The 23,910-nt window shown below is 41.4% G+C and overlaps 2 protein-coding genes across 16 annotated transcripts; one reads left to right on the top strand and one right to left on the bottom strand.

Annotated features, from left to right (window-relative positions):
- Positions 1-15: 15 nt before the first annotated feature.
- On the top strand, positions 16-23,875 carry LOC6611538 (dedicator of cytokinesis protein 9). Of its 15 annotated transcripts, none has more exons than XR_004361274.1 (15): positions 16-1,006; positions 4,252-4,293; positions 12,812-12,928; positions 13,009-13,544; positions 13,603-13,906; positions 13,970-14,791; positions 14,851-15,483; positions 15,542-15,877; positions 16,111-17,586; positions 17,645-19,255; positions 19,318-19,464; positions 21,885-22,095; positions 22,154-22,442; positions 22,501-22,970; positions 23,199-23,291. XR_004361274.1 is itself a non-coding variant. In XM_032714338.1 (15 exons), the coding sequence occupies exons 1-15, from the start codon at positions 911-913 to the stop codon at positions 23,285-23,287; spliced, it is 6,939 nt and encodes a 2,312-aa protein (XP_032570229.1). In that variant the 5' UTR covers positions 16-910; the 3' UTR covers positions 23,288-23,875. The 15 variants fall into 15 exon arrangements, 14 of the variants coding, with proteins under 14 accessions (XP_032570229.1, XP_032570267.1, XP_032570679.1 ...); XM_032714338.1 differs by having other exon boundaries at positions 16,114-17,586; positions 22,501-22,733; positions 23,199-23,875; XM_032714376.1 differs by having other exon boundaries at positions 17,654-19,255; positions 22,501-22,733; positions 23,199-23,875.
- LOC6611539 lies at positions 19,488-21,705 on the bottom strand. Its single transcript, XM_002036042.2, has 4 exons — positions 20,523-21,705; positions 19,950-20,462; positions 19,726-19,858; positions 19,488-19,668 (listed from the first exon to the last, which is right to left on the bottom strand). The coding sequence occupies exons 1-4, from the start codon at positions 21,485-21,487 to the stop codon at positions 19,603-19,605; spliced, it is 1,677 nt and encodes a 558-aa protein (XP_002036078.1). The 5' UTR covers positions 21,488-21,705; the 3' UTR covers positions 19,488-19,602.
- Positions 23,876-23,910: the final 35 nt, after the last annotated feature.

Raw genomic sequence — 23,910 nt, 5'->3', positions numbered from 1 at the left:
TGTGCTGCCTGGCCACACTTTTTTACACTAACTTAACATAGCCTCGTTACTGAAAGAAACTGGTTCGAGCCCCTGCTAACTCAATCATTTTCCCCAACCCGAGGGTAGTTTCTCTGATGGCGGTATTTTGTCACACTTGCAAGTATTTTTTAGTGAATTGTGCTGCTTCATGTTATTGTTGCCCCAACAAATTGCGTTCCCCAAAAGTCGGTGGATCTCGTTCGCGTGAGGAGCTCAGCGCTCTGTTAGCGGCAATTCGAAAAGACAAACTCCACGCCAATACGGTTCGTTCAAATCGCCGCTGCAAACGCACAAACACCTTAAACGCCAAACGCACGTAAATTGCGAGTAATCAACCAGATAATAAAAATGTGTAAACAGCTGTGTGTAGCTCGTTAAAATATATTGTTTATATTCTTAATCGGGATGCTAGAAGCCTGAGGCTGCTAAAAATATTTGCCGTGGGTGTTTGTGTTTTTTCGCCAAGACCCCCCTCATTTTTGCCGAAAGGAGCGTGGGAATTACAGCGTGCGTGTATTAGTGTTTTGTGTATAACATGGATATTAAGAATTTCGCAGATGAATCCTTTTCACGACAAATTATAGTATTGCCCTAATGCACTTTTGAATTTTCAAAAAGAGAGGGGAGAATAAAGTGAAGAAAAAGTGGACAGAGCAAGGATAACGTATTAGTCATCGCTGGCAGCGACGTCGACTGCGCAGTCGGCAGCGCATCCTGGCTGCCTGTGCGGGTGTGCGTGCGTGTGTGTGTCTCTCTATTTTTGAATTTCCGCCGGTTTCTGCACAACAACAACAAAAGCAACAGAGCGGAGAGAAACAGTGGCCGTGCGACAAAAACAACAACTTGTTTGTTTGATCCCTGAAAGAGAGCAAGGAAGAGAGCGAGCAGGATGGAGCGAAAGTTTACGCGCGGCTTAAATAAGCTCGGCTCAGCGGTGCAAATGAGAGAGAATGTCTCTCAGCTGGTGCGAGAGAGCGCGGTTTTGGTAAGTTCAGAAATTCCCTTATTACACCTGCTTATTGCCATCTCACTCACTCCCCCTAGACTATTTTTGACTTTCAGAAGTGCAGTTTTTGTTTTCCGTACATGTGTATATGCTAGTGTGGGTGTGTCTCCAGTAATGCATGTCACCTTTTGTTTTGTTTACCTCACTATATATGTATGTACATATATGTATATGTAAACATGTGTATATCATTATAAATAAAAGATAAATTATATAGAATTTGTCGGAATGCAAATGGCTTTGTGTGTTGGCTGTATGCGACAGAATTTCCCACTCAGAAACGCACATTTTCCTACATTGCAACACATTTACAAACACACAGCCGTGGTCAAAATAGTAATATTATTAAAATTATGTAATGCCCTTTGACAAATTATAAAATATGTGGGCTTACAAATAGTTAAAACTTTGACACTAGTTTTTCCTTTACTTCAATTTTTAAAATGTCAGTGTTCTTGCACTTGTGTTTAAGTTAATTTCCTTTTATTGGCTTTATATTAGCATTTATTTAAAATAGGTTTATATATTTTTTCGAACACACTTGTAGACATGGTCATGTTTTCATTTCGCTTGGCACATGTCCAAATGCTGTGAGTTTTGATAATGTTTTCTTTTCACTTAGCACACATCATCGAGATCATAATGTTTTATAAGGCAAAGAGTTTCCATACACCCATCAGTGGTTGCATAAGAAAAGTCAACATTGGAAATGTGCTAAGGAAAGGGAAAACTTGTTCTTTATCTCATCGTTTTTCTATTCGTTGTTGTTGGAGAAGAGAGACTCAAAAGACTCGATTTCTGTTTCCAAAGATTGTAGAAGAGAGGCCCCAAGAGCGAAGAATCCGTCAAGGCCGTGAGATTTGTAAATTCCGCCGCAGCTTCTACTTTTGTTTGTTTATATTCATGTTGAACGATAATGATGTTCGCTGTAGAACGAACACAGTGGTAATTCCCTAAGGAAGCTGCGTCTTAGCTTGCGCTGAAAACTGTAGTCTATAAAAGATCTCTTAGACTTAATAATATAATATTTCTTTACTTAACATGACTTTCTATTAGATTAAGAATTTAATCTATCGAGGCCTATCTGTACTTTCGGGCATAACTAAGACCAGCTTGAGCATTAGGTGTGACTTCATTTTGTGGGGGCATCACCCACGTGTTGCGCATCAACAGCTATATGTTCCTACCCATCCCCCCCCTTACGATAGTACTTACTAATTGCATTATTACGGTCCCAAACGAAAATCATATTAGGGTGCCATTAGCCGCGCTTCCAATGTCAATTACAGAGTGTGTGTGTGTTTGTGGTTCTCATTCTCCTCCGCGGACTCCTAATTAAATTAGTGCGTAGAGTGAGAGTCGAAGCCAAATTGATAAGCAATTGCCGACTTACAGCTGCAATCAACAGGCCGACAGGCAATCAAACCATAATAAGCAACTGTCGACAGATAGATAGCTCCACGCCAATAAAAAGAAGAGTGGCTCGTCGGTTGAGTGGGCTGCAATGAGTCGTACTCCTCATTTTCCACCTGTCATGGGGTTTTGCACATCCCAAATGGAAAAGGCCTCCCCTCCAAACGCACTAATTAAATATTTCAAGTCAAGTTTTTTATAGTTCACCGGGTCAAAATAATGGAGTTCCATTTCCAAAAACATCATTTCATTACTTAACCATAAGCATAAGTTACATTGAGTTTGGGTTAATTTTTATGGCTAGCTACTTATACATACTTATGGAATTTTGTTTATGTGTTTCCGCCTTGTTTGTTTAAATACTTGTTAACTTATTGCTGCGCACATGTTATCCGATATCAGAGCAAATATGAAATGTGTGGTTTCGGTTAAAATTGTTGGGGTCTCATATAATTTAAAAGGTCTGGATAAGCTGGAATGTCTTGACGTCAGCGAATTGCGACTTTAAAGTGTATTAAAGTGTATATAATTTATACATGTTGCAGCAAACTTTTTCAAAATTATAAATCATTAGAAAGATTTAAGAAAAAAAACCTAATAGCCTTGATATTTTATTTTTTATCCGGTTTTTAATTACAACTGAAATACTTGAGTTCTCTATCACGATTTTCGCACAATTTGATCCTACAAAAAATTCCGTATGATTTATGAGAATGAATTTGACTTTTTATTTGTTCCATTTCGGGAATATCAAGGCACCATTTACCTTTTTGGTCATGACCTCATCTCCAAACTACGCGAAGCACTACTATAAAAAAAAAACAATAAACTGAAGAGGTTCCTTATAAGTCGAAGAAAACGAACCTAAATCAAAACATGCTCAAAATTTCCTGTAGTTGAGATGTAGGAGAATCTACAGTTTAAATCCATTATTACGCGGATTAATACTTCTCCATGTAATTAATGTACCCATTTAGTATAATACCATATGTTTTTTTAATTGCTTAAACCTTCTGGGAACTTCCACTTTTTAGTGTTTTTTATTGCTTTTGAAAGCTGCACGTTCAAAGTGTCCAAAAAAGGGTAAGAGGAAAATTTGTAGTCGGAAGTGGAGTAGGTAAAGTGGTCATGGCTCAACTGCTCGCACTTTCCTACTGATTACCTATTAACTTTTTGAAAGGTGGGGTATGCAAAGTACTTAACTTGTTTAATTAAATATTATAGTTTTGGACAAAAGAAGACTGAAAATCCATACCAACTAAACCAAATTAGTATTTTTTTAGAATATTTAACAATATATATTTTAAGTTTTATTTAATTGGAATGTTCTTTATTAATATGTTTAAATACTTAAGCCTATTGGGTTGCTTTTGCGATAAATGTTTTTAAACACATTCATTATAAATGTTGAATTCCAGGTCATGGCGTATTCGTATCCTACATAGGTATATTATATATTTTGTTGTGATTTTATTGTTAGTAGCTTGCTCTTTTTGCGCATCTCCTCTTTATTGTTTATTTTATGTATTCCGTGATTCTATTCTGAGTGTCGGTCACCGCTTTTTTCCCATCCCCCGCCGGAAATATCGTTTCGCAACTTTTATTTTTTGTTTGAGCTTTTCCCCGAGTTGACGTGAGTTGTCTGCGATTTAATGACCGCCACTCTGCTCCGATTCAGTTTGTTTGGCGGGCGTGCTCAACATATCATGGTCATCTAACCATTCCCCCATCCGATCAACCTTTGGCTATTAATAACAGAGCTTGTAATACTGACCCAAACATTTCCCCCTTCTTTTTCTATATCATTTTAGATGAACTGCACTGGCCGCTATCAGCGTAGCCCCTCCATTGCGGTAAAAATATATTACACTGAAAACATAGCAAGTGATTTTATTGGCACTTACTAACGGGAAGCCTTTCTTTTGCTTTTATAATGCGAGTATATAATAAACTTTTGAAAGGCCATGGGACTACTAAAAAAATGTCTAGGGTATTATTGATCTTAAAATTTCATAACCAGTGTTAAAATAAGATTGTATAATACATATTTCGCTGTGCATTGCTTATATCTAGAGCAATGTCAGTTAATTTATATGCGTAGCTTTGCGCCGCCATCAACAATAACCATAATCAGTGACCTCAATGTGTCCTTATTCGCTTTCCGTTTTTCCGAGCCTGGTGGCGACAAACTTTTATCGATTCCTCGATCTGACCTTGACTCTCTTCTCCTGAGTTTTCACACCAACCTCCCCACCCACCCCACACTGCATCTGCTCGATTTTTCACTCTCTCGTTATTTTTGATGACGCTCCTTTTTCGGCCCGGCTGCGTGAATAATTTGAATATGTCATGAGTGTTTTAATTTGATTTGGCCTAAGAGATAAACTTTCTTTTATGCATATTTTCTGCACCGGCCAAACTAGGAAGAAGCTGCCGAGCAATTAAAACAGCAATGAACGACGACGATGATGCTAACTTTTCATGTTTATCGGTGCGATTGTCGTGTAAATATTGACATTGAAATCGTGCCTCCCCACGAGAACAGAACTTGAACCTGATGCTCTACCTGTAACTGGTACCTGAAACCGAATACCGAACACGAACTCGTACATCAAAAATTAAGTATCGCCATCAAACAGGTCTCAAGTGGGAATGAGTCGCATTTTCCAGTTTTCCAATCGCATCGACAGGTGCAATCGAGCAAGGCGTCGAATGCATTCTACAGATTGACTCATTGACAAACCCCATTAATTTGCAACTGCTAGGACGTGAATAAAAGTGGATTTGCGCACAATTAAGTTCAGAATACTCATCTTTGCTAAAAGCTATCGAAAGTGCCGTTAGAACTATCGATGCAGTGCCAGCTCTGGCATTCAAAAAAAAAAGTATAATAGGTAGCTTCCTCTCAATGAGTTGGCTATTTACTGCTGAATAAAGCTTCAAATTGCGTTGCAAAAATTAAATTGTTTAAATTTCTCTCTCGACTGACCAACAAAAGCTACAATCCTCCAAATAAATAAATCAATTTGAGGTGTCCGGCGCTTAATCATTGTTAAATTTCGTTCTATTTTATTGTACACTCTGGATTTAGCAAGAATTTCGGAATAAGCATTTTGTTCACAGACTTCTCAGCCTTCATTTCAAACAAGTGGATGGCATTTAAATGTGCCAGATTTTTATGCACTGATAAATTACAAACGAACACGAGTACAAACTGCGAAAACAAAGTTGCAAAAAACAGTGAATGAAGTAAAAATGTGAAAGAACCTAAGAAAGGTGCCAAATGAAGTGCTGATCATGAATCGGTTGTAAATTCGTAGGAGAAACTCTGCTCGCTGGAAGTGAAAGGTGTAAAGTATTGTCGAGATTTTCGTTGGTCGCGGTGTAAGCTTATCAAAACACGAAATAATGGAACTTCGACTGCTGTCACATGGTTTTTGAAGGGTCTTTTGTCTCTGCTCAGTCGGTTTCTCTTTCTACAATGAAAGTTAAAGAGGATTTCCAACTACTAATACTACTTACTTGTTAGAAGGTAATAATGATTATAGCTTGCAGTTTGTTGACCATTTGCTGGTACGCAATGTAGTTTCATTTGAGATGGAAATATTTTACAAATAAACACCAGATTGCGTTCCAAACTAATCTGTTTAACTACTTGCTATCATAATGTAAACATGTTAATATTAAGATAACCCATTTAGTATTCGTTTTAGATAACAATAGTTGCACGTATTTTCCTTAAGATGCTGGGATACGTGAAAGTATAGTGTATTCTGTTGCCCAACTGCAAATTAATATCTATTTTTAACATTTTTCTGCCCACGATTTTGGAATTCGATGAAATCATCAAGTAATTGAAAATATATATTTAACCACGCCCTCCCACACATACTTCCGACTCTACGCCCACTGTACACCCACACAGAAGTTCAAACATCTATTCGTGATAAACGTTCCACTCTAGACAACTTTTTTGTTTATTTGCGACAATTATTGTTGACAATTGTTGTCGTTTCTGTTGGAGTTGGTGCTGTTGCACTTTGCTCTATTGCATAATGAACACAATTGCCGGGGAGCTCTGTTTAGTCCTCCCACTTCGCATTCAACTTTTTCGCATTTCGATTCAACTTTGCTGTCGAGTTTTACTTGTTTACTGCAAATTCATTTGCACATCGGACCCACCCTTACAATTTCAACATGGAATCTTCCATCTTTATGGAGAAACTAAATTTGCATAAGTAGAAATTGCCAAGGTCTACCGAAGAAGAAACGAATATACATTCAAATCTACTTTTAATGTTTAATTAGGTATTCATATCAATTTTATTCATATTTACATGTATAACAAGATAATTTTTTTGGAAAATAACATTTTTTAAACAAAACATTTAAAGGCAATTTTAATTATGACTTGGGTTATTCTATTTCTGCACAGTGTATTGTAGTTTTCTTCATAATATGTAATAATAGATTTCCCTGTGTTCCATCAGGACGTAGAATCAATTGATTCTGTTCATACCCATACTCACTGGCAAATATTTTGTGCAAATGTCATTCACTTTTGGCCAGAACTGCCAAATAAGAAAGCGGTTAAAAGGGTAGAAGGGGTGTGAGCAAGCAGTTAGCACTTGCTACAGCTGACACACTTACTAACTGCAAAATAAAACAAGGCAAAAACACACTAACTCACTTCCGTTTCGCAATCACAATGTGCGAGCTTTGTGTTTGAAGTTCTGCGCAAATATCCAGTTGGAGTTTTGCGTCAGTCGGTACCACTGTATCTCATGCCCATTCTGGAAATGGGTAAAAAGGCTACTGGCATAGACAGAGACACTCATTTGACATGTCAGTAACCTTTATTTCAATCCGCATGTGTGATTTGTTCTCTGTTGTTTGCAACTTTTGTAAGCGGCGGCTTTTGTTTTTCCGCAGAATGAAAGTTGCTATTGGGCATCGTATCTAACATAATGCCCTCAAAAAGACAGCACGATCTGCTGTTTCTGCTGCTTTCTGTTAACCGAAAGTGAGTACTGACCGTCATCTTCTGACAGATTTTCTCTTTGTGGAAAGAACTAAAATGTGTGGCAACAAGATAATGAATCTTTTAATAAACTTCAAACAGGAGGATTTATTTGCATATCAAAACAGCAAATCAAGACTGACATTTTCATTTGATTTTAATTCGTATTCGTCTGCCTGAATTTAAAGCATAGCTAGTAGATCTTGACGTTTATTAATTGGAAGATTGCTTTTTTATTTGTTAATTAAAATGGAATTAAAATCTGTTCAGTTTATGTTCGATTTTTTTAATAGATACATTTCTCAAACAATCACATAAAACAATATATTTGGAGATATATTAGAAGACTAATGGATGTTTAGTAGTTTGCTATATCGTATTGAATCAGCCTCTATAAAATCCTTTAACGATTACCTACTTCTTTAAGATACTCCCACGAACTTCGTTCTTTGAAAACTGGTTTTCCAGCTTAATGCTCGTTTGGGCATTAAATGGCAAGCCGAAGATTATGAAATGGGTGTGTCGTGTGGCACTTCAACTTTTGGCCAAATGCGAGTCTGTCGACCCCGGAGATTTGTTTGGATCTCTCTACAATTGAGCAATTAATGAGAGACACTTGAATTTTACGATGACCATTCGCCGCCATGCAATTAACACATATTTCACACTCTCCCAATGCATTCACAATGGAAAACCGACGCGGCCATAAATGTAATTAGTTTGCCAGATTCTCGCTGCCGTATATTTTTTTTTTTAGCCGGCCTCTTGGCGTCGCCAGACACATTGTACAATTCTAATTGAAAGTGCTAAGTACTTTTTAGAAAGTTGCTGCGGCCACAGATGGCAGAATCCATCAGAGCTCCTCGCCGACACCCAATTTTCCACTGAAAACTGCACTGAAACTGTCAACTTTCCAAGGCATATCTATCTGTATCTGTAAATGCGAAGATATCGGGGCTACTGCGGTCGGCAATTAATGCGTCTTCCACAATATTCTTGCGGCAAATGTTTGTCGTTCGTTCGATTGTTTGTTTGCTCGCGTACTCCAAAAATGTGTGTGCACTTTTCTTGGTTTTCCTTTGCTTTTCTTTTACTTTCTTTCGGCTCCGTTCAATGGCTAATTATTCGCTGAGCAACGACGAGACCTGACCAAGAACTGGATATTGGATGAGTTTCCTATGTGATTATTTAGCCGCGCCCCTATTTCCCCACTTTTCATATTTTTTCTGCGTGGGAACTTTTTGTGTCTTTGTCTCTTGCCTTGGATTTTCCACTGGTTTTTTATCTTGAGCTTTTGCTGCACTTGCTTTTCCTGCTTTTAGGGCAATTATTTTCTTTTGCTGGCGTAGTCTTCATCTATTTCCCCCACATATTGTCCTCAAGGTTGCTTCTGGTTATTCTCGTACTTCTGGTTGAGTTGGCCAACACGAGCTGCCGACCAGTTAGCTTTTGACCTTGACGGGTTAAAGCCATTAAGGGTCTCAACCTGCTCCATTAGAAAGACAAGTGTTTTTATGTAGAGTAAGTGCTTACATTTAGATTTTTATAGAGGCTACAGTATTATAGACTTTGCTTAATGTAAGTTGCTTAGAAAATGGAAAAATTATAAATCGCTAAAGAAATGAAAGTGTTGGCGGAACTTTTAGCCTTACCGATCCATAGCTTATTCAAATGTATCTACAACGGCATAAGACATCATCGTCATCTGTGGCTTATATAACCCCGATTAGTGCATAAATATCTTATAGTTATGCTATAGTTGTGTCGCGCTTATGATTTAAATGCCGCTTATGCTGCAGACATTTCTCTGCCACATTTCCCTCATTGTGCGGACAACAAAAAGCATCTAATGAATGCCGCTCTGCCAAAGTATTTACTTTGAATTGAACGGAGCTAATGATAAGCTTCCTCATTTGTCCGGACATGTAAATTTGCCTACGAATCGGACTTGGAACTGGGTGAAATTCGTTGCCCATTTTGAATAGAATATCTTGCTTGGAAAGTTCAACTTTTGCCCGGGCCATAAATTATTTAGTTGTATAACTAATGGCGAGAAATTTGTTGAGTTGGATTTTTATTTGCGCAGCTAGCTCACTTGTCTTTTCAGTTTTTATTTATTTCTTTTGGGCAACACGTTTGAGTGGAATGTCTGGAATGGGTGAGGAAAATAGCTGACTTGTCGCCACCTTTATGGGTGGGCCAGTTACAGATTTGCACTTTTTTTAATATTACTTAAACATGCTGTTGGGTTCGTTGAACCGAGCGACAGTGAAACCCACCGAAGATGACCAAAACATTTAACTCACTGGGCTGAAACCAGTTTTAAAGTTGCAAATCCGATGACTGGACAAACCCCTTCTCCTTTAGTCGAACCACTGATAAAGGCAACTTTATACAACCTTATAATTTGTATATGCAATTATAAATAAATATGTTTTCTATATGAATTTAATCAGTAGAATTCTCTCACATGCATATCACGGATCTTGTTTTTTTTTTGCCGGGGGAGCAGGAAATCCCTGCATGGGCATAAATTTATGGAATTTGTATGCCGCATTCCTCTATCGCAGAACGCATGCCAGCTGCCTTATTCCCATTGACCATACACTGCAAATAAACAAATCATAACATTTGTATACTTTCTGTTCCACATACACATGTTTACATATTAATCGTATTAGATACACAAGGCGAAAGCCCAGAAATGCCGAACGAAATTGTAGCAAATGCTTTGCGATCTATATTTGCAATGTAAATAAAACTAATTTTAAATCGAAAACCTTACCAAAATCCCTCTCTAGCTGAACTTCCAGCACTCACACGCTATCTTTTCCAAAGCTTTTAAAATTTGAAATATTTCTGGAAAACCCCTTGAATTGTTTTTTACGTTAGATTCCCACTTACCCAGCCCTTTAATGCATTATTCGTGCGGGTCAAAAGTTCGCCAGACGCAGACACAACCAATCATATGCAATAAGTTAAGCTAAATTTAGTCACAATAATTCCGTGCCCAGAAAATGCAAATCAGGAAGAGAAAAGTCTATAGTATAGACCACTTGAACGGTTTCCACTTCAAAGCGAATTCCGAATGAGCCGATCCAACTTTTCGTGACCCTTTCCCGCATTTCTCGACTACTACGTACACATACTACTTTTTATAAGAAATATGTAGCAGATATAAATAATGGCATCTGCCGCCTTGCAGCAATTTCAATTGATAAGCGAGGAAAATGAAGGGACACCAACTCAAGTGACATTCAAGACATGCCAGGGCCAATTGCCATGCTTAAATCAATGAAAGTCAAGCCTTGTTTAGAAGGGGCGTCGGATGATGGGGAGAGTCGTAACTGCCACATCTACTGCCACTGCCACTGCCACTTGAGGCCTGGTCAATGTTTTACTGAAATATGCATAAATCGTCACGTTTTGCCCGGCGGGAGGCTCCTCAAACCGCTAGCTTTAAATTGAAACTGGCTGCTGGCAGAGATAATCATCAGTGATGCCGGAACCTAAAAGCCAAATAATAAGTACCTATAAATATGCAACTAACATGCAGCGAAAAATGACTAAAAGATTTACTGATTTTCCAGAAAACTTACATTTTAAGTTGCTTCAATTTTATCGCTAAATGAAGTTTATATTTTTTATAAATTCGATATAAATAAGCCATAATTGCCATTACACTTTCATATAAAGTGCCTAATGGCTTCAGATCATGATCACTGAGCAGTGGCATGTGGTCGATGGTGAATCTTTGGGCTCTTCACGCCTAGCTGGACCAGTTGTGCCTCATGGAATCTTGCACCGCAAATTTGCGTGTCTACTGATCGATGGCAATGCATTTTAAAGACTTAATTTTAGCCAACACTCCTAAAAAAAAAAAACGAAAAATTAGCCACCGAAAATGTTTGCCCAACTTTCTCGTGCTTTTATGCTGGCCAATCGATTTGGTAATTGCCCACCCGATCGCTGATGAGTTTGCCTTTTTGCGCAATGCCCATGCACTTGTCGCATAGCCGTAGGTGTACTTTTTACCTGTAGCTCTTTTTTTTTTAGCTGAGGTTGTCGCCGGTTTGTGGTTTTAATTACGCAAGCGGCGACGTCTGCCAATTTGCATGCGGTGCGTGCCAAGAGGCGAAATGGAGGAGCTCCAGGAAAAGGCCCGCGCCTGAGCTCACAATGGAAAATGATTTCCCCCAAGCTCGAGCCCAAAAGTGGCTAAGTGGGCGAGTGCAATGACATTGCAGTCCATGCTGGAGAAAGGGGGGGGTGGACAGGCCAGATACTTTTGTGGGCGTGGCTGGGCATGAAGCACTTGCGATTGGAATCAGGGCCAAAGCCAAGGTTTGCCAGTGGAACTAGCTGACAGCCGATATGTGTAGATGGATTGCCTGCCAATATGTTATGGATTTTTATTAGCAATAACCTTTAAACTAAAAAGCTCGACCTTTTAATGTCGAACTTTTCAAACTGCAGTGTTTTCAGTTTAGGCTACCTACTTGTACAACTCATAATGACTTCTTAGTGGAAAAGTGGTGTAATAACCCCACCCAAACTTGATTCTCTCTAATTACCGATCCCAACCTATAACAATCCTTTTTCCAATGTCGCAGTTAACGTCTTTTAAACGCTGTTCCAAATTAACTTTTCCCATGGCCCGAGTTGACCCGTGTCTTCCTGAAATAAACCAAGCCCAAGAATAAAACACACATCAAGCCCACACACCTCGAGTTTCAAGAAGACAATAAAATGACAGCACATCCGAAAGTCGCCTGAAATGGATATGCCAAAACGGAAGTGGCACTTTAACCCTCTGTGGACATGTCATATTGGGTGGGGTCACCGGTTGGGTCACACACCTCGTGGCACAGATATATTATTGTATCTTCATCATCATCTTGCGAAATCTAAGACGCAAAAAGCTGAAAATATCAACAATTGCCTGCGGGATCCAAGAAATGCAAAATGCTAAAACTAACAATGTTTAGAGTTTAAGCAAAATGAATTTGTTTACTCCGAGTGGCAGACATGGAAAATATCATTACACTAGGGGTAGAAGTGGAGGCATCCGCTGTGTAAATGCGGTCAAGGTCATTTCTGTGTGGGGTAGTAAAAATAAGAGCCAACCTCACACATCACTAAGTAGCCATAAATTTATGACGTGCGTTGTATCTATAAATCTCTCGAAATCCGTCTGCATTCCGGCATCGGGAATGGATAACATTTGGGCATTACTTTTTGGGGGAGTGCTATTAATAGGGACGCTCTGCTTTTACAAGTGGCCCGCATAAATTAGCATAGAAACATTTTGAAAATAGAATCGTATACTTAACTCAATCTTCTTGTTTCAGAACAAGCCACTCGTGGTGGAGCCGATCGATTTTGAAGCATTTATAGCCAAAAATAAAACTGTTATCCAAAATGATCCGCAGAGGGAGTTACTCATCTGTCCCACAGATGATGTATCGGTGAGTGAAATAATATACTACAATTGACAAATTTTAGAAATGTACGTGATATAATCGAATCTTCTTTTCTGTTCCGATAGGAGATTATCATGCCCCGCAAGCAGCGAACCAATGCCAAATCTGTGGCGGACAGATTCGATCCTCCCAATGAGGCGATTGTGTGTCCCCTTCATGGTCCTTCCATGATAACGAATGGAAATGGACACAGTCAAGTGAGTCGGCAGGGTAGCATACAGTCGAATGGAAGCCACCACAACGGAAATGGTAATGGGCACACAAGCAGCAGTAGTAGCAGCAGCTTGAGCAATTCCAATGGACACGGTCAACTCTCCAGAAAGAGTTCACAGTGCTCGAATGGCTCCTCCAGTCACAAGGATTCCTCATATGAGTCAGCCCTGTCGTCGATTACACTCCGATCGAATTTGGCTCAGCCGGAGGAGGTGGATGAGTTTGCGGACGATGGAAACGGCGAGGATTTAGTCGATGGACAGCCTCACGGATCCAGGGCTGAGTGCACCAGATTCACACGGCAGGCTCTCTACACATACAGGGCTAAGAATCACTTGATCCACTATAAATATAATGCCTACGGTGGAAACTGTCACGATCTACCCAGGTATATATTGCAACTGTTTTTATAACGATGACAATTTAATTGAACCATTTTATCTTAGCATATCGCCTGCTGAGGAATTGGTGGAAGAGGTCTATGAAATCGATGCGGATCAGGATCGCATTGACGAGCAGATGACTCGCTCACAGGCGGACACCATTACCAAGCAGGGATATCTACTAAAAGGACCCGATTCGGCCTCAGATCGAATGTTTGCCAATATTGGCAATAAATCGTTTAAACGACGCTACTGCTATCTGCGACAGGAGATAGATGGAACATATATATTGGAACTGCACAAGGACGAGAAACAGGGCGAAGCCAAAGCCACAATAGTAATGGACTTTTGCACAGATGTGGTTCAGGTGAATGGTTACATTCAAACGGAATGTATAGAGCGACAAATAATAATTTTAAATCCATTTCAGAATCCCAAACGTGGTCGCTTTTGTTTCGAGCTCCGCATGACGACGGGTCATAAATCCTTCACCTTGGCTGCCGAAAACGAACAGGACTTTAAGGACTGGCTCAGCAAGATTTCATCGGTTTTGGCCCAAAATCGCGCACAAGAGGAGAAGCGAAATGCTTCACTGGAGCGGCACCCATCTATTGGCTCGAATCCAAGCCCACAGCTCCAGCCACCCGCAATGGACCCCCCTACCTTTGGCACTTTGAAGGGCTTAGATCAATCACTTCATCCCCAATTGATGAAGTATGGACGAGAAACGGATCACTCGATAGCTTTGGCAAGAAGGGAACAGCGCCGCCGGCTGTTTGCTTGCTATCAGTCACCAGTCAAGGGCAGCGGTAGCGATAATGTAGAGCAGTATCGAGAGCACTTTGGCACACGGTTACTGCTCACCTGTCACAACCTGCGTTTCCGGCTGCAGTGCATTCCCCAGGACGAGGGCTCCGCGGGTGGAGTCGAACAGCAGGTGGAACCCTATATCACCAGCCTGGCATTGTTCGATGCCAAGGCAAACCGAAAATTAAGCGAGAACTTTTACTTTAATGTAAATGAGCAGTGGGCAGCCCAATTATTACCGAATACCCCGGTACCTTCGTCAGTCGCTGGTTGTGGAGTCCCTAGAAAGTCAGCGGAGGGCGATGAAAGGAGCTCTGCTTGCCAGGCTCCACATTCCCTGTTCGATGGAGTGTCTGCCGAGCTGTTGCGATCCAATCGACAGCAATTTCAGCAAATGAGGCAATGTCTGCTTTCCGTGACAGCTCCACATGCAGATATATATTTGGTTAGTAATTAATTCATGAAATCTAAATGCCGTATTAATTAAAAAGTTATCTCGTATAGGTTGTGCGCATAGAGAAAATACTGCAATCAGGAATAGCCCAGGTTGCCGAACCGTATCTCAAAGCTGGCAAGGATCCAAAGCTAGGCCAAAAAGTCTACAAAGCGGCGAAGAGCTATGCTCAACATATTGGACATTACCGGCAGCCTTTTGCCTGGGCAGCAAGACCGCTCTTCAAGCAATACAGTCACGAATTGGATGTAGATCCCAAAAGGGAGTTTGAGTTCAGTCCCATTTATCGCCAGGAGATACCCAAACTGAAAGATGAGGAACTTCTTAAGCTTTTGGTCGATTATCGCAAACCTGAAAAACTGAGCAAACTAACAATTATTCCTGGCAGTCTTAAGATGCAGATGCAGTTCCTGGACCAAACCACACCTTGCAGCTTAAGCAAATCGCTGGCACCCTTGTCCACCTTTAGCCCATCTTCCAAACAACCGCCCACTGTAGAAGTGGCCGAATTCCAAAGCCAAAGTGAACGGGATGCACACCCTTATACCAGTTTCTGTAACCACCTCTATGTGTACCCACTGAGTTTGCAGTTCGACAGTCAGAAACTGTTCTCAAGAGCCAGGAATATTACGGTCGTGGTGGAGCTACGTGATGGCGATGGGGAGTACAGCAAACCCTTAAAGGTACAATTTATAACATTTTTAAAAGTATGAATATGAATATAATACAATTTGATTACAGTGCATATATGGTCGTCCTGGTCAGGATCTTTTAGTGTCTCAGATTGCCTGCCCGGTGCTGCATCACAATGTAACGCCCACCTGGTACGAGGAAATCAAGCTACGTCTACCGCTGGGACTATTTCCGGAACACCACCTGCTCTTTTCCTTCTACCATGTGTCATGTAATCTCAGCAAGAAAAGGGATGCGCATGCGGCGTTCGAAACACCTATTGGCTATGCGTGGTTGCCATTGCTTCAGAAGAATCGGATATGCCTGGAGGAACAACAGCTTCCGGTGGCTGCCACATTGCCAGTCGGCTATCTATCCATCCAACCCTTGGGATGGGGCAAAGGGGTAAGTTGTGTATGTTGTGTGCTGCGCAAAGTCGTTCATCAACTCATGAAATGTTTGTTTTGTCTTTTACCCAACATACCTCATACACATACATTCATTCCCTGGCTTGCCAACTAACCTGTGCTCTTTTTCTCTGTTCTCTTTCTCCGCACTGATATGCATGCTTACTGCACCATCAACCACCCACTACCCACCCCACCCTTGGCTGCCTACAAACCCTTCCAATTTCTCAGCAGAACTGCGGTCCGGATATCCAGTGGATCGACAACCAGAGGAATTTATATACGGTGGGACTGCGTATGGATTCCACGGTTCTGACTGCCGATCAGCACTTGCACAACTTTTTTGGACACTGTGAAAGATTGCTGGAGGGGGGCAAAACTGGAGCAGTGCCAGCGGAAACGGAAACCTGCAAGATCTTGAAAGCTGCCCACGCCATTGATATGAATTCGTTGATTAACTATTTACCCACGGTTCTCAATGAGCTGTTTACTCTGCTAGTTCACACTCAGTCGGAAGAAATCGGCTTGAATGTAATCCGCTTGATTACAAACATCATCCATTTGATCAGTGATCAGGCGAAAAGATCCGATCTCTTGGGAGCCTATGTAAAATACGTATTTCACGCACCCTACTACAGCCAACAAACTGCTAGGCAAAGGACTGTTCATGGAGAACTCTGCAAGCATTTGCCCTACCTCCTTAATCCTAGCAATCCGGATTTCCTCATCGTGAACAAGTTCATGAGATACTCGTCGATATTCTTTGATCTGATTATAAAAAGCATGGCTCAGCACTTGTTGACCACCGGTAGGATTCGAATGCTCCGCAACGAGCGGTTTCCCAAGGAATATGGGGATCGTGTGGAACAGTTGATTAAGGCACTAATGCCCTACATAACCACACGATTTGAGGATTTAAGTGAGGAAACTCATTTGTTGAATCGATCTTTGGCCAAGTTTGTTCGCCAGTGTCTGAGCTACATGGACCGAGGATTTGTCTTTCGCTTGATCCGCTGTTATATGGCAGAATTTTCGCCTGGTAATCCGAGGATACTTCACGAATACAAGTTCAACTTTTTGCAGGAGATCTGCCAGCATGAGCATTATGTGCCACTTAATCTGCCATTTGTTTTGAATCCAAAGAACAGACCTCCTGAGATGATGCAGCACTTCACTCTTTCCGAACAATTCTGTAGGCAACATTTTCTTTCCGGATTACTACTCCAGGAACTGAAAAGTAGCCTCAATGAAGTGGGTCATGTAAGGAGACATGCGCTTGGCATTTTCAAAGATCTCTTGGCCAAACACGAGTTGGATAACCGATATCAGCAGAAAGGTCAGCTCTCAAGGATTGCCCTGCTCTATGTTCCGTGGTTGGGCGTCGTGATGGACAACATCCATCGTATTGATGATTTATCGGAGTCTGGAGCTTGTACGCCCAATGGACACGTTTATGCGGACTCCGCTTCCTATACTAAGCGCTTGAGTTGTTCAAGTAGCTATGTGTTCAGCAAGGACTCTTCCACTTTTGGCTCTTTGACGTCGACGCCGCGTTCAAAGAATCGTCTGACTATACACTGTGATCAAGCGAGTCCATACCGCACCTCGGTTCACATGAAGGAGCACAACTATCTGGCCGCTATCGCTGGACAACCCATTAGCAATGGGATCTCAAATCTCTCACTAAATTCAAATACGGACTCGGGGGTAAGTTGTAGTCTAATTAAATCCTGTCAAGCGTTGCTAGCATGCATCCTCTTTTCAGCACTCTCAGGACACCACCACAATAGGAGCCTATACGAATGGAGACACAGATGTGGCCCTACGAAATGGGCACAATCGCTCAGTGAGTGTTACCCATGCACAGATCCTGTCCCGCTGCGATAAGTTCAGTTCTGTGGAAAGCAAGGATCTTCTCCTGGGCTTTCTTTTCATCATTAAACACCTTTCACAAGAGCAAATGGTTGGTTGGTGGCAAAACTGCAATGAATCCGAGACTCTGCAGTTTCTCTCCATTCTGGATCTCTGCCTGCTGCAATTTCGATATGTGGGCAAGAAAAGTGTAGTGATACCTACAGAAACCCGTCAGGGACGTTTGGCCAAGGCCAACACACTTCCAGCTAGGACTCAACCACCCACATGCTTGGAAAACGGCAGTCAGGAACAGCAGCCATCAAGTGGAACCCTGAATCAAACCCGGGAACACCTATTAGAGGACATGGATACACTAGCTAGAAGTCAGTTGGCTCTCTATGAATCGAATTTGGCCACCGAAGTGGGCATGATTATTTTGGACTGCTTAGGGCTGTATGTCCTGCAGTTCAGACAACTTTTGGCCGATAGTTTAGTCCTGCCCAAGGTGGCCAGAGTTTACCTGAGATTCCTGCAGTTGGGTCAATCAGAAAGGCTCTCCAAACACGTATTTGCAGCTCTGCGAGCATTTATTAACAACTATGCAGTGGCCCTTTTCAAAGGAAATGCCATGTTGTGTGGTCAGATGGTTTATGAGCTCCTTAAGGCCTGCGATAGTCGCCTAGTGGAGATTCGCCACGAATCCTGCGCTGTTTTATATCTTCTCATGCGCAGTAACTTCGAATTCAGTGGCCGAAAAGCCCTAACCCGCGTACACTTGCAAGTTATTATCTCAGTATCCCAGATGATTGGCAACGTAATTGGACTGAACAATGCTAGATTCCAAGAAAGCTTGTCGATCATCAATAGCTATGCGAATAGCGATAAGGCGATGAAGGGCACAGGCTTTCCTATGGAGGTCAAAGACCTAACGCGTCGAGTGCGTACTGTACTTATGGCCACTGCCCAAATGCAGGCTCATCATATGGATCCTGAAAGATTGCTGGAACTGCAGTATTCCCTGGCCAATTCGTATGCCTCGACACCAGAACTTCGCCATACTTGGTTAGTGACCATGGCCAGAAATCACGAGCAGAATGGGAATCTGTCGGAGGCTGCCTGTTGCCATCTCCACATTGCTGCTTTAATGTGCGAATATCTCCGATTAAAAGGAGGTTGCACTCTTAGTTGGTCATCCACTGCATTCGGAAAGATATCTACGAATATACCCCTAGATGAGCAAGGTCTCAAACTGGATGCCGGTGCTCAGGATTCCCAGTACACAGAACAAATGCTTCTGGAGCAGCTTAAGCTATGTGCTGACTTCTTGGACCGCGCTGAAAGATTTGAGTGCCTTGGAGAGCTCTACAAACTCATCCTGCCCATGTACGAAAGAGATCGTAGTTACCAGGACCTGGCACACTGCTATGAGCATCTCACACAAGCCTATAATAAAATAGTTGAAGTGAATCGCTCAGGAAAGAGAATGTTGGGTCGCTTTTACAGGGTTGTATTTTATGGATTGGTGAGTATCCTACAGAATACCCTTAAAATGAATATTACACTTAAATTTAATGCTATTTTTAGATGTACTTTGAAGAAGATCATGCCATCGAGTTTGTGTACAAGGAGCCCAAGCTAACATCACTCAGCGAAATCTCTGAGCGACTGGCCAAACAGTACAAAGAAAAGTTTGGAGCAGATGTAGTTAAGATGATCATGGATTCGTCACCGGTAAGTATAAAGATTACACTTTCTTTACTTGTTTTCCCAGTCTTGGTTTCAATTTTAATTTTAACATAACCTAGGTATTTGGATTGGAAAAACTAATTTTTGAAAGGGAAGGAACAAATCCATATAACTTATTGCAAATCATTTGAAGAGATATTCGTTGTATAGCAGATCCGAATCACTGTCGGCGCGCATCAAACTCATGCGCTACAATGGAGTATATATATTATATTATTTGTGAAATTGGACTTGCGAGGGGTTTACCCGCTTGACCTCGGACTGACGCATCATTGAGGCGTTTGTGCTTCTTGGCATCATTCGCTGTGGGATGCCATTGGTTTGCTTTGGATTAGACATGGCAATCCTGCTTGTGCTAGACATTTTTCCTGACTTGCAACTAAAGAAAAAAAGGAATAGAAAATAGACATTTTACAGACACGTAATAATAGACTATTAAAAGCATTTAATGATCACAAATTTTAACTCACATATGATTTGACTTCTGTTTTGGTACGTTTGTACCAGATTTTCCTAGTTTTGTATCGCGACCTGTTGAAAGTCTTTGCGAACTGCCAGATGTCTGGTAAATTTTTGATTTAGCTTCAGTCAACCTATTTTGCTTGCGGGCAGCCCCGGTTGGGCACGAATCCATTTGGAGCTTTCGGGGGGCAGCCGATCCAGCTTGGTGGTGGCAACCAACTGCAATAGTCCGAAAATGTGAAGTCGTGGGTGAGCCCTTTGACGGCTGCGTCATTAAACGGACTGCCCTGTTATTGTAGCCACTCTGTTGACCACTAGATCCTGCCCCTCGAGCCGAGCATTTGGCTTTGGCTGATTTGTACACCCGAGGAAAGGTTGCCGGCACACTAGCGGTTACCACGGTCTTGGGCTTCGTGGTAGATGGTAAATCCAACTCGAATTCATCTACCTCCATAGCTTCAATTTTTTGTTGACTTACTTTCAGTTCGTTGACCAACTGGCATCCCTGAGAGTCTTCGTATCTAAAATTATAAATCACAATAATTGTTGTATTTCCTTCACTTAAATTAAGACCCACCCACCTGTAAAGCTTTCCCCTTAAATATTCATTAGAAATAGATGGCTGTTGACCTCCATTCGCGGTCAGTTCACAACCGTTGAAATTGGATTCGTCATCTCCTCTATAAGCCTTGGCCTCTACATCAGATTTCATTTCGTTCTTGGACATGCAAATGGTTATACTAGATGACTGTGCCGTGGGTGGAGGGACCACTGTGTACGGGCGGTTCACCTGGATCTGATCTCGGCTCACGATTAATCCCAGCCTGTGGCACAGCTCTTTAAAGGCTTTGTGAGAAACTATGTCTTGGTAGCGAGTTGATTCCGTAAAGGTGAAAAATTTCTCAAAAGCCTTTATGCAGTCGATTTGGTTTTCGATTTCCAGCTCCGTATAGCTGCGATTTGAGCACAGGGTGCACCTGGGACACACGGATCCATCGCCACCGTAGTCATACTTCTCGTTTAAAAGATCGTTGACCCGGATGAGGAATTGGGCAACAAGGACGGTCTCAGGTCTGTTCGCCAGCTTCTCGTGATCGCCCACAGCCAGCTGGAGGATCTGTCGACTGTGGTTTACTAGAGTATTTCGGTCTATAGGCTGCAGCTGATCGTGCTCTTTGGTGGTGAAAGTCATACTAAGACCTTGTCCTCCTGGTAATACACCCACCGCGATCTCTTCCAGAGGCATTTGCTCATCTCCCAGTTGACTAAGTGTGTCAAAGATCTGGCGCTCGAGAAAAACATCATTTTCAACAGTATTCGCGGCATCACCAACGACCTCGGGACGCAGCAATGTTGTAGTTGAGGTCGCCTCCGTTTTGGTCGATAGACTTGGAAGCTCGGGCTTCTGGCGAAAAGATGGCACGAATTCCACTGCGTTCGGATTTAGCGAGTACCCCCTCCTACATGGGATTGGTATCTGCATCTGCGGCATCTGGACCAATCCCAGACCCATTGCACGAGCCGGGAACTCAAAGATCTGCTCCATAAGGGAACAGACAATGTATTGTGGAATAGTTACCGTATGTCCGACAATCTGATGAACTTATGGTTTGTGCCAAAGGAAGGAACTCGAACTCTACAAAATTTGGATATTTTTGCGGCTCTAGTGTACGGACTGCTGTAGTTGTATAAAAATAACAAACAATTTACTAGTACCTAGTAAAGTTGCTGAGCTATTTGAACCAAATCTGTTGAAGGTGGGAAGTATTCTGAAACAAACTTCATTCTGATATTTGCTGGAGGGACGACTTGATCTCGAAGTTACAAGTGTAGGTCCACCATTGATTGCATTATTATTGCATTATACTATTATTTATTATTGATAGACGGTTTTTTAAGACAAACAATTTGGTATAATTAAATTTTACAACTCATTTTTTCAGGTTAAAGTAGACGAACTTGATGCCAAACTTGCCTACATACAGGTCACCCATGTGATTCCTTTCTTCTCCAAGGACGAGCTAGACCAAAGGCTAAATGAATTCGAGCAGAATCATGATGTGGACACTTTTATGTACGAGACTCCGTTCACCAAATCGGGTGCAGCCCGTGGCAGCGTAGAAGAACAATGGAAGCGCAAGACGGTTATAAAAAGTATGTGAATACCGTCTCTGATCTTATTTGTCCCATATTAAAGCATCAATTATTGCAGCTCAATACTCCTTCCCATATGTTCTTAAACGTATACCCGTAAAGTCCCGTGAAATCATAGAACTGAGCCCCATTGAGGTGGCCATCGATGAAATGCAATCCAAGGTTTCAGAGCTGGAGGAGATCATTCTCCCACCGGCCGATGTGAAGAAGTTGCAGTTGCGTCTGCAGGGAAGTGTGGCGGTGACTGTAAATGCTGGTCCTTTAGCATACGCTCATGCCTTTCTCGATGCAAAGGTGGTTAACAACTTCTCAATGGATCGCGTCGGAGATCTAAAGGATGTTTTTCGGTATGCATTTCTAGTAACTAGTCATATAAGTTTATTAAATGAGGTCTCTTTCTTGCAGCGACTTCATTGTGGTGTGTCAGAAGGCCCTGTTCCTCAACGAGCGTATCATTAGCGCTGACCAGAAGGAGTACCATCATGTGCTCAAGGAGAACTACGAGAAGCTGTGCCAGGCGCTCAGTGAGTTGCTGGACGACGAGTCCTTCCAGCCGCTCGGCGACGATGCCGACAGCATAAACCAGCGCAACAGCATGGCTTTGTTCAATGCGATCAGTGGCGCCTCCCATAACTCAAGTACTGCTTAAGTCCAACAAAATCATAATAAGATATCAAAATTCTGAAACTCAGTCACCCACACGCACGGCTAACCAGAAACCAAACCGAATGTTGAAGTATTCAAATAACACGAGCCCGATACGTAGGCGTAGAGATTGTAATGCGTTAGCTTAACCACAACGTAGTCGTAACATAGGCTCTCTTGGTGTTCCGTTGTTTGAAGTTGTCGTTGATTTCAAAATTGTCTTGCGGCAGGTAAAGCTCGATTTTGGGCTTAATGGTTTGCGCCTCGGCTGGTGGAATCCGCATGTGACTAACACCACAAAAAAACATAAACAATCCAAATTTGGTGGCTTTTAACCCGAACCGAAACTAACCGTAAGCGCTTTCTAACTAAATTCGGCTAATCTAACTAAATGTTCTGTGACCCTGCCCATAGCTTTTTCATTTTGTATTAACGAGTTTGTAATTCTCCCGTTTTAGGACCGTATTTTGTTGATCAAAATACCAGCAACAGCACCCATCACCACAGTTCCCACATAAACACACAGAACTCCACACACCATTCATAACCGATAACCGAACAATATATTATGTGCTAAACGACCAGTTCCATAAGTTCCAGTTAATCGATATTACTTGTTAATTTGACTACGCTTGAGCGACTATGATTTAGATTCCCAATTTATTGTTGTTAGATTTTTATGTTGGACAATTATAATTACAAAAAATATTTGTAAGATTTTTCATAGCATGCATGTTACCGAATGGAGCCCGAAAATAGTTTTAAATTTAAGTTTAAAACTTGTATATTATTATTATTATTTTAATTTGAGTCCTTAAATTAATTTTATTGAGCTATCGGCTAATGATGCACTTAACGCAACCTATACCAGTTACTTTATTAGATAAAATCTGCTAACTTTGTGTCTTCTTCAGAACTTGAAATGGCTAAGGAATCGTTTGATAATTTAATTATTCCTAAATGAAATTAGTTTTAGTGTTAGACAAATAAGTTCCCGCAAGCAACAGAACTTACCAAAGTATTCAGATAAAGGAAAAACCTATTTAACAGATCTACGGATATATATTTACATACATGCATTTTCTAGTGAAATCGTATAATGAACTAAATACAAATATACGCATTGAATGTTAAATCAAAGTCTTTCATTTATGGGTTCAATTTGTATTT

This window comes from Drosophila sechellia, chromosome 2L (genome assembly GCF_004382195.2).
Source record: "Drosophila sechellia strain sech25 chromosome 2L, ASM438219v1, whole genome shotgun sequence".
Lineage (NCBI taxonomy): Eukaryota > Metazoa > Arthropoda > Insecta > Diptera > Drosophilidae > Drosophila > Drosophila sechellia.
The sequence above is the reverse complement of the archived record's forward strand: the minus strand, read 5'-3'. Positions and strand labels throughout refer to the sequence as shown.

What these genes read in the sequence shown, in the direction of transcription:
- LOC6611539 (XM_002036042.2), bottom strand. Translation starts at nt 21,487, where the DNA reads ATGGAGCAGATCTTTGAGTTCCCGGCTCGTGCAATGGGTCTGGGATTG. An exon ending in AAACAGAAGTCAAATCATAT is followed by an intron (nt 19,859 to 19,949) that starts GTGAGTTAAAAT and finishes TTTTTTCTTTAG; the next exon opens with TTGCAAGTCAGGAAAAATGT. An exon ending in GTCAGTCCGAGGTCAAGCGG is followed by an intron (nt 19,669 to 19,725) that starts GTAAACCCCTCG and finishes ACTCCATTGTAG; the next exon opens with CGCATGAGTTTGATGCGCGC.
- LOC6611538 (XM_032714286.1), top strand. Translation starts at nt 911, where the DNA reads ATGGAGCGAAAGTTTACGCGCGGCTTAAATAAGCTCGGCTCAGCGGTG. An exon ending in TGCGAGAGAGCGCGGTTTTG is followed by an intron (nt 1,007 to 4,251) that starts GTAAGTTCAGAA and finishes ATATCATTTTAG; the next exon opens with ATGAACTGCACTGGCCGCTA. An exon ending in AGTACAGCAAACCCTTAAAG is followed by an intron (nt 15,484 to 15,541) that starts GTACAATTTATA and finishes ATTTGATTACAG; the next exon opens with TGCATATATGGTCGTCCTGG.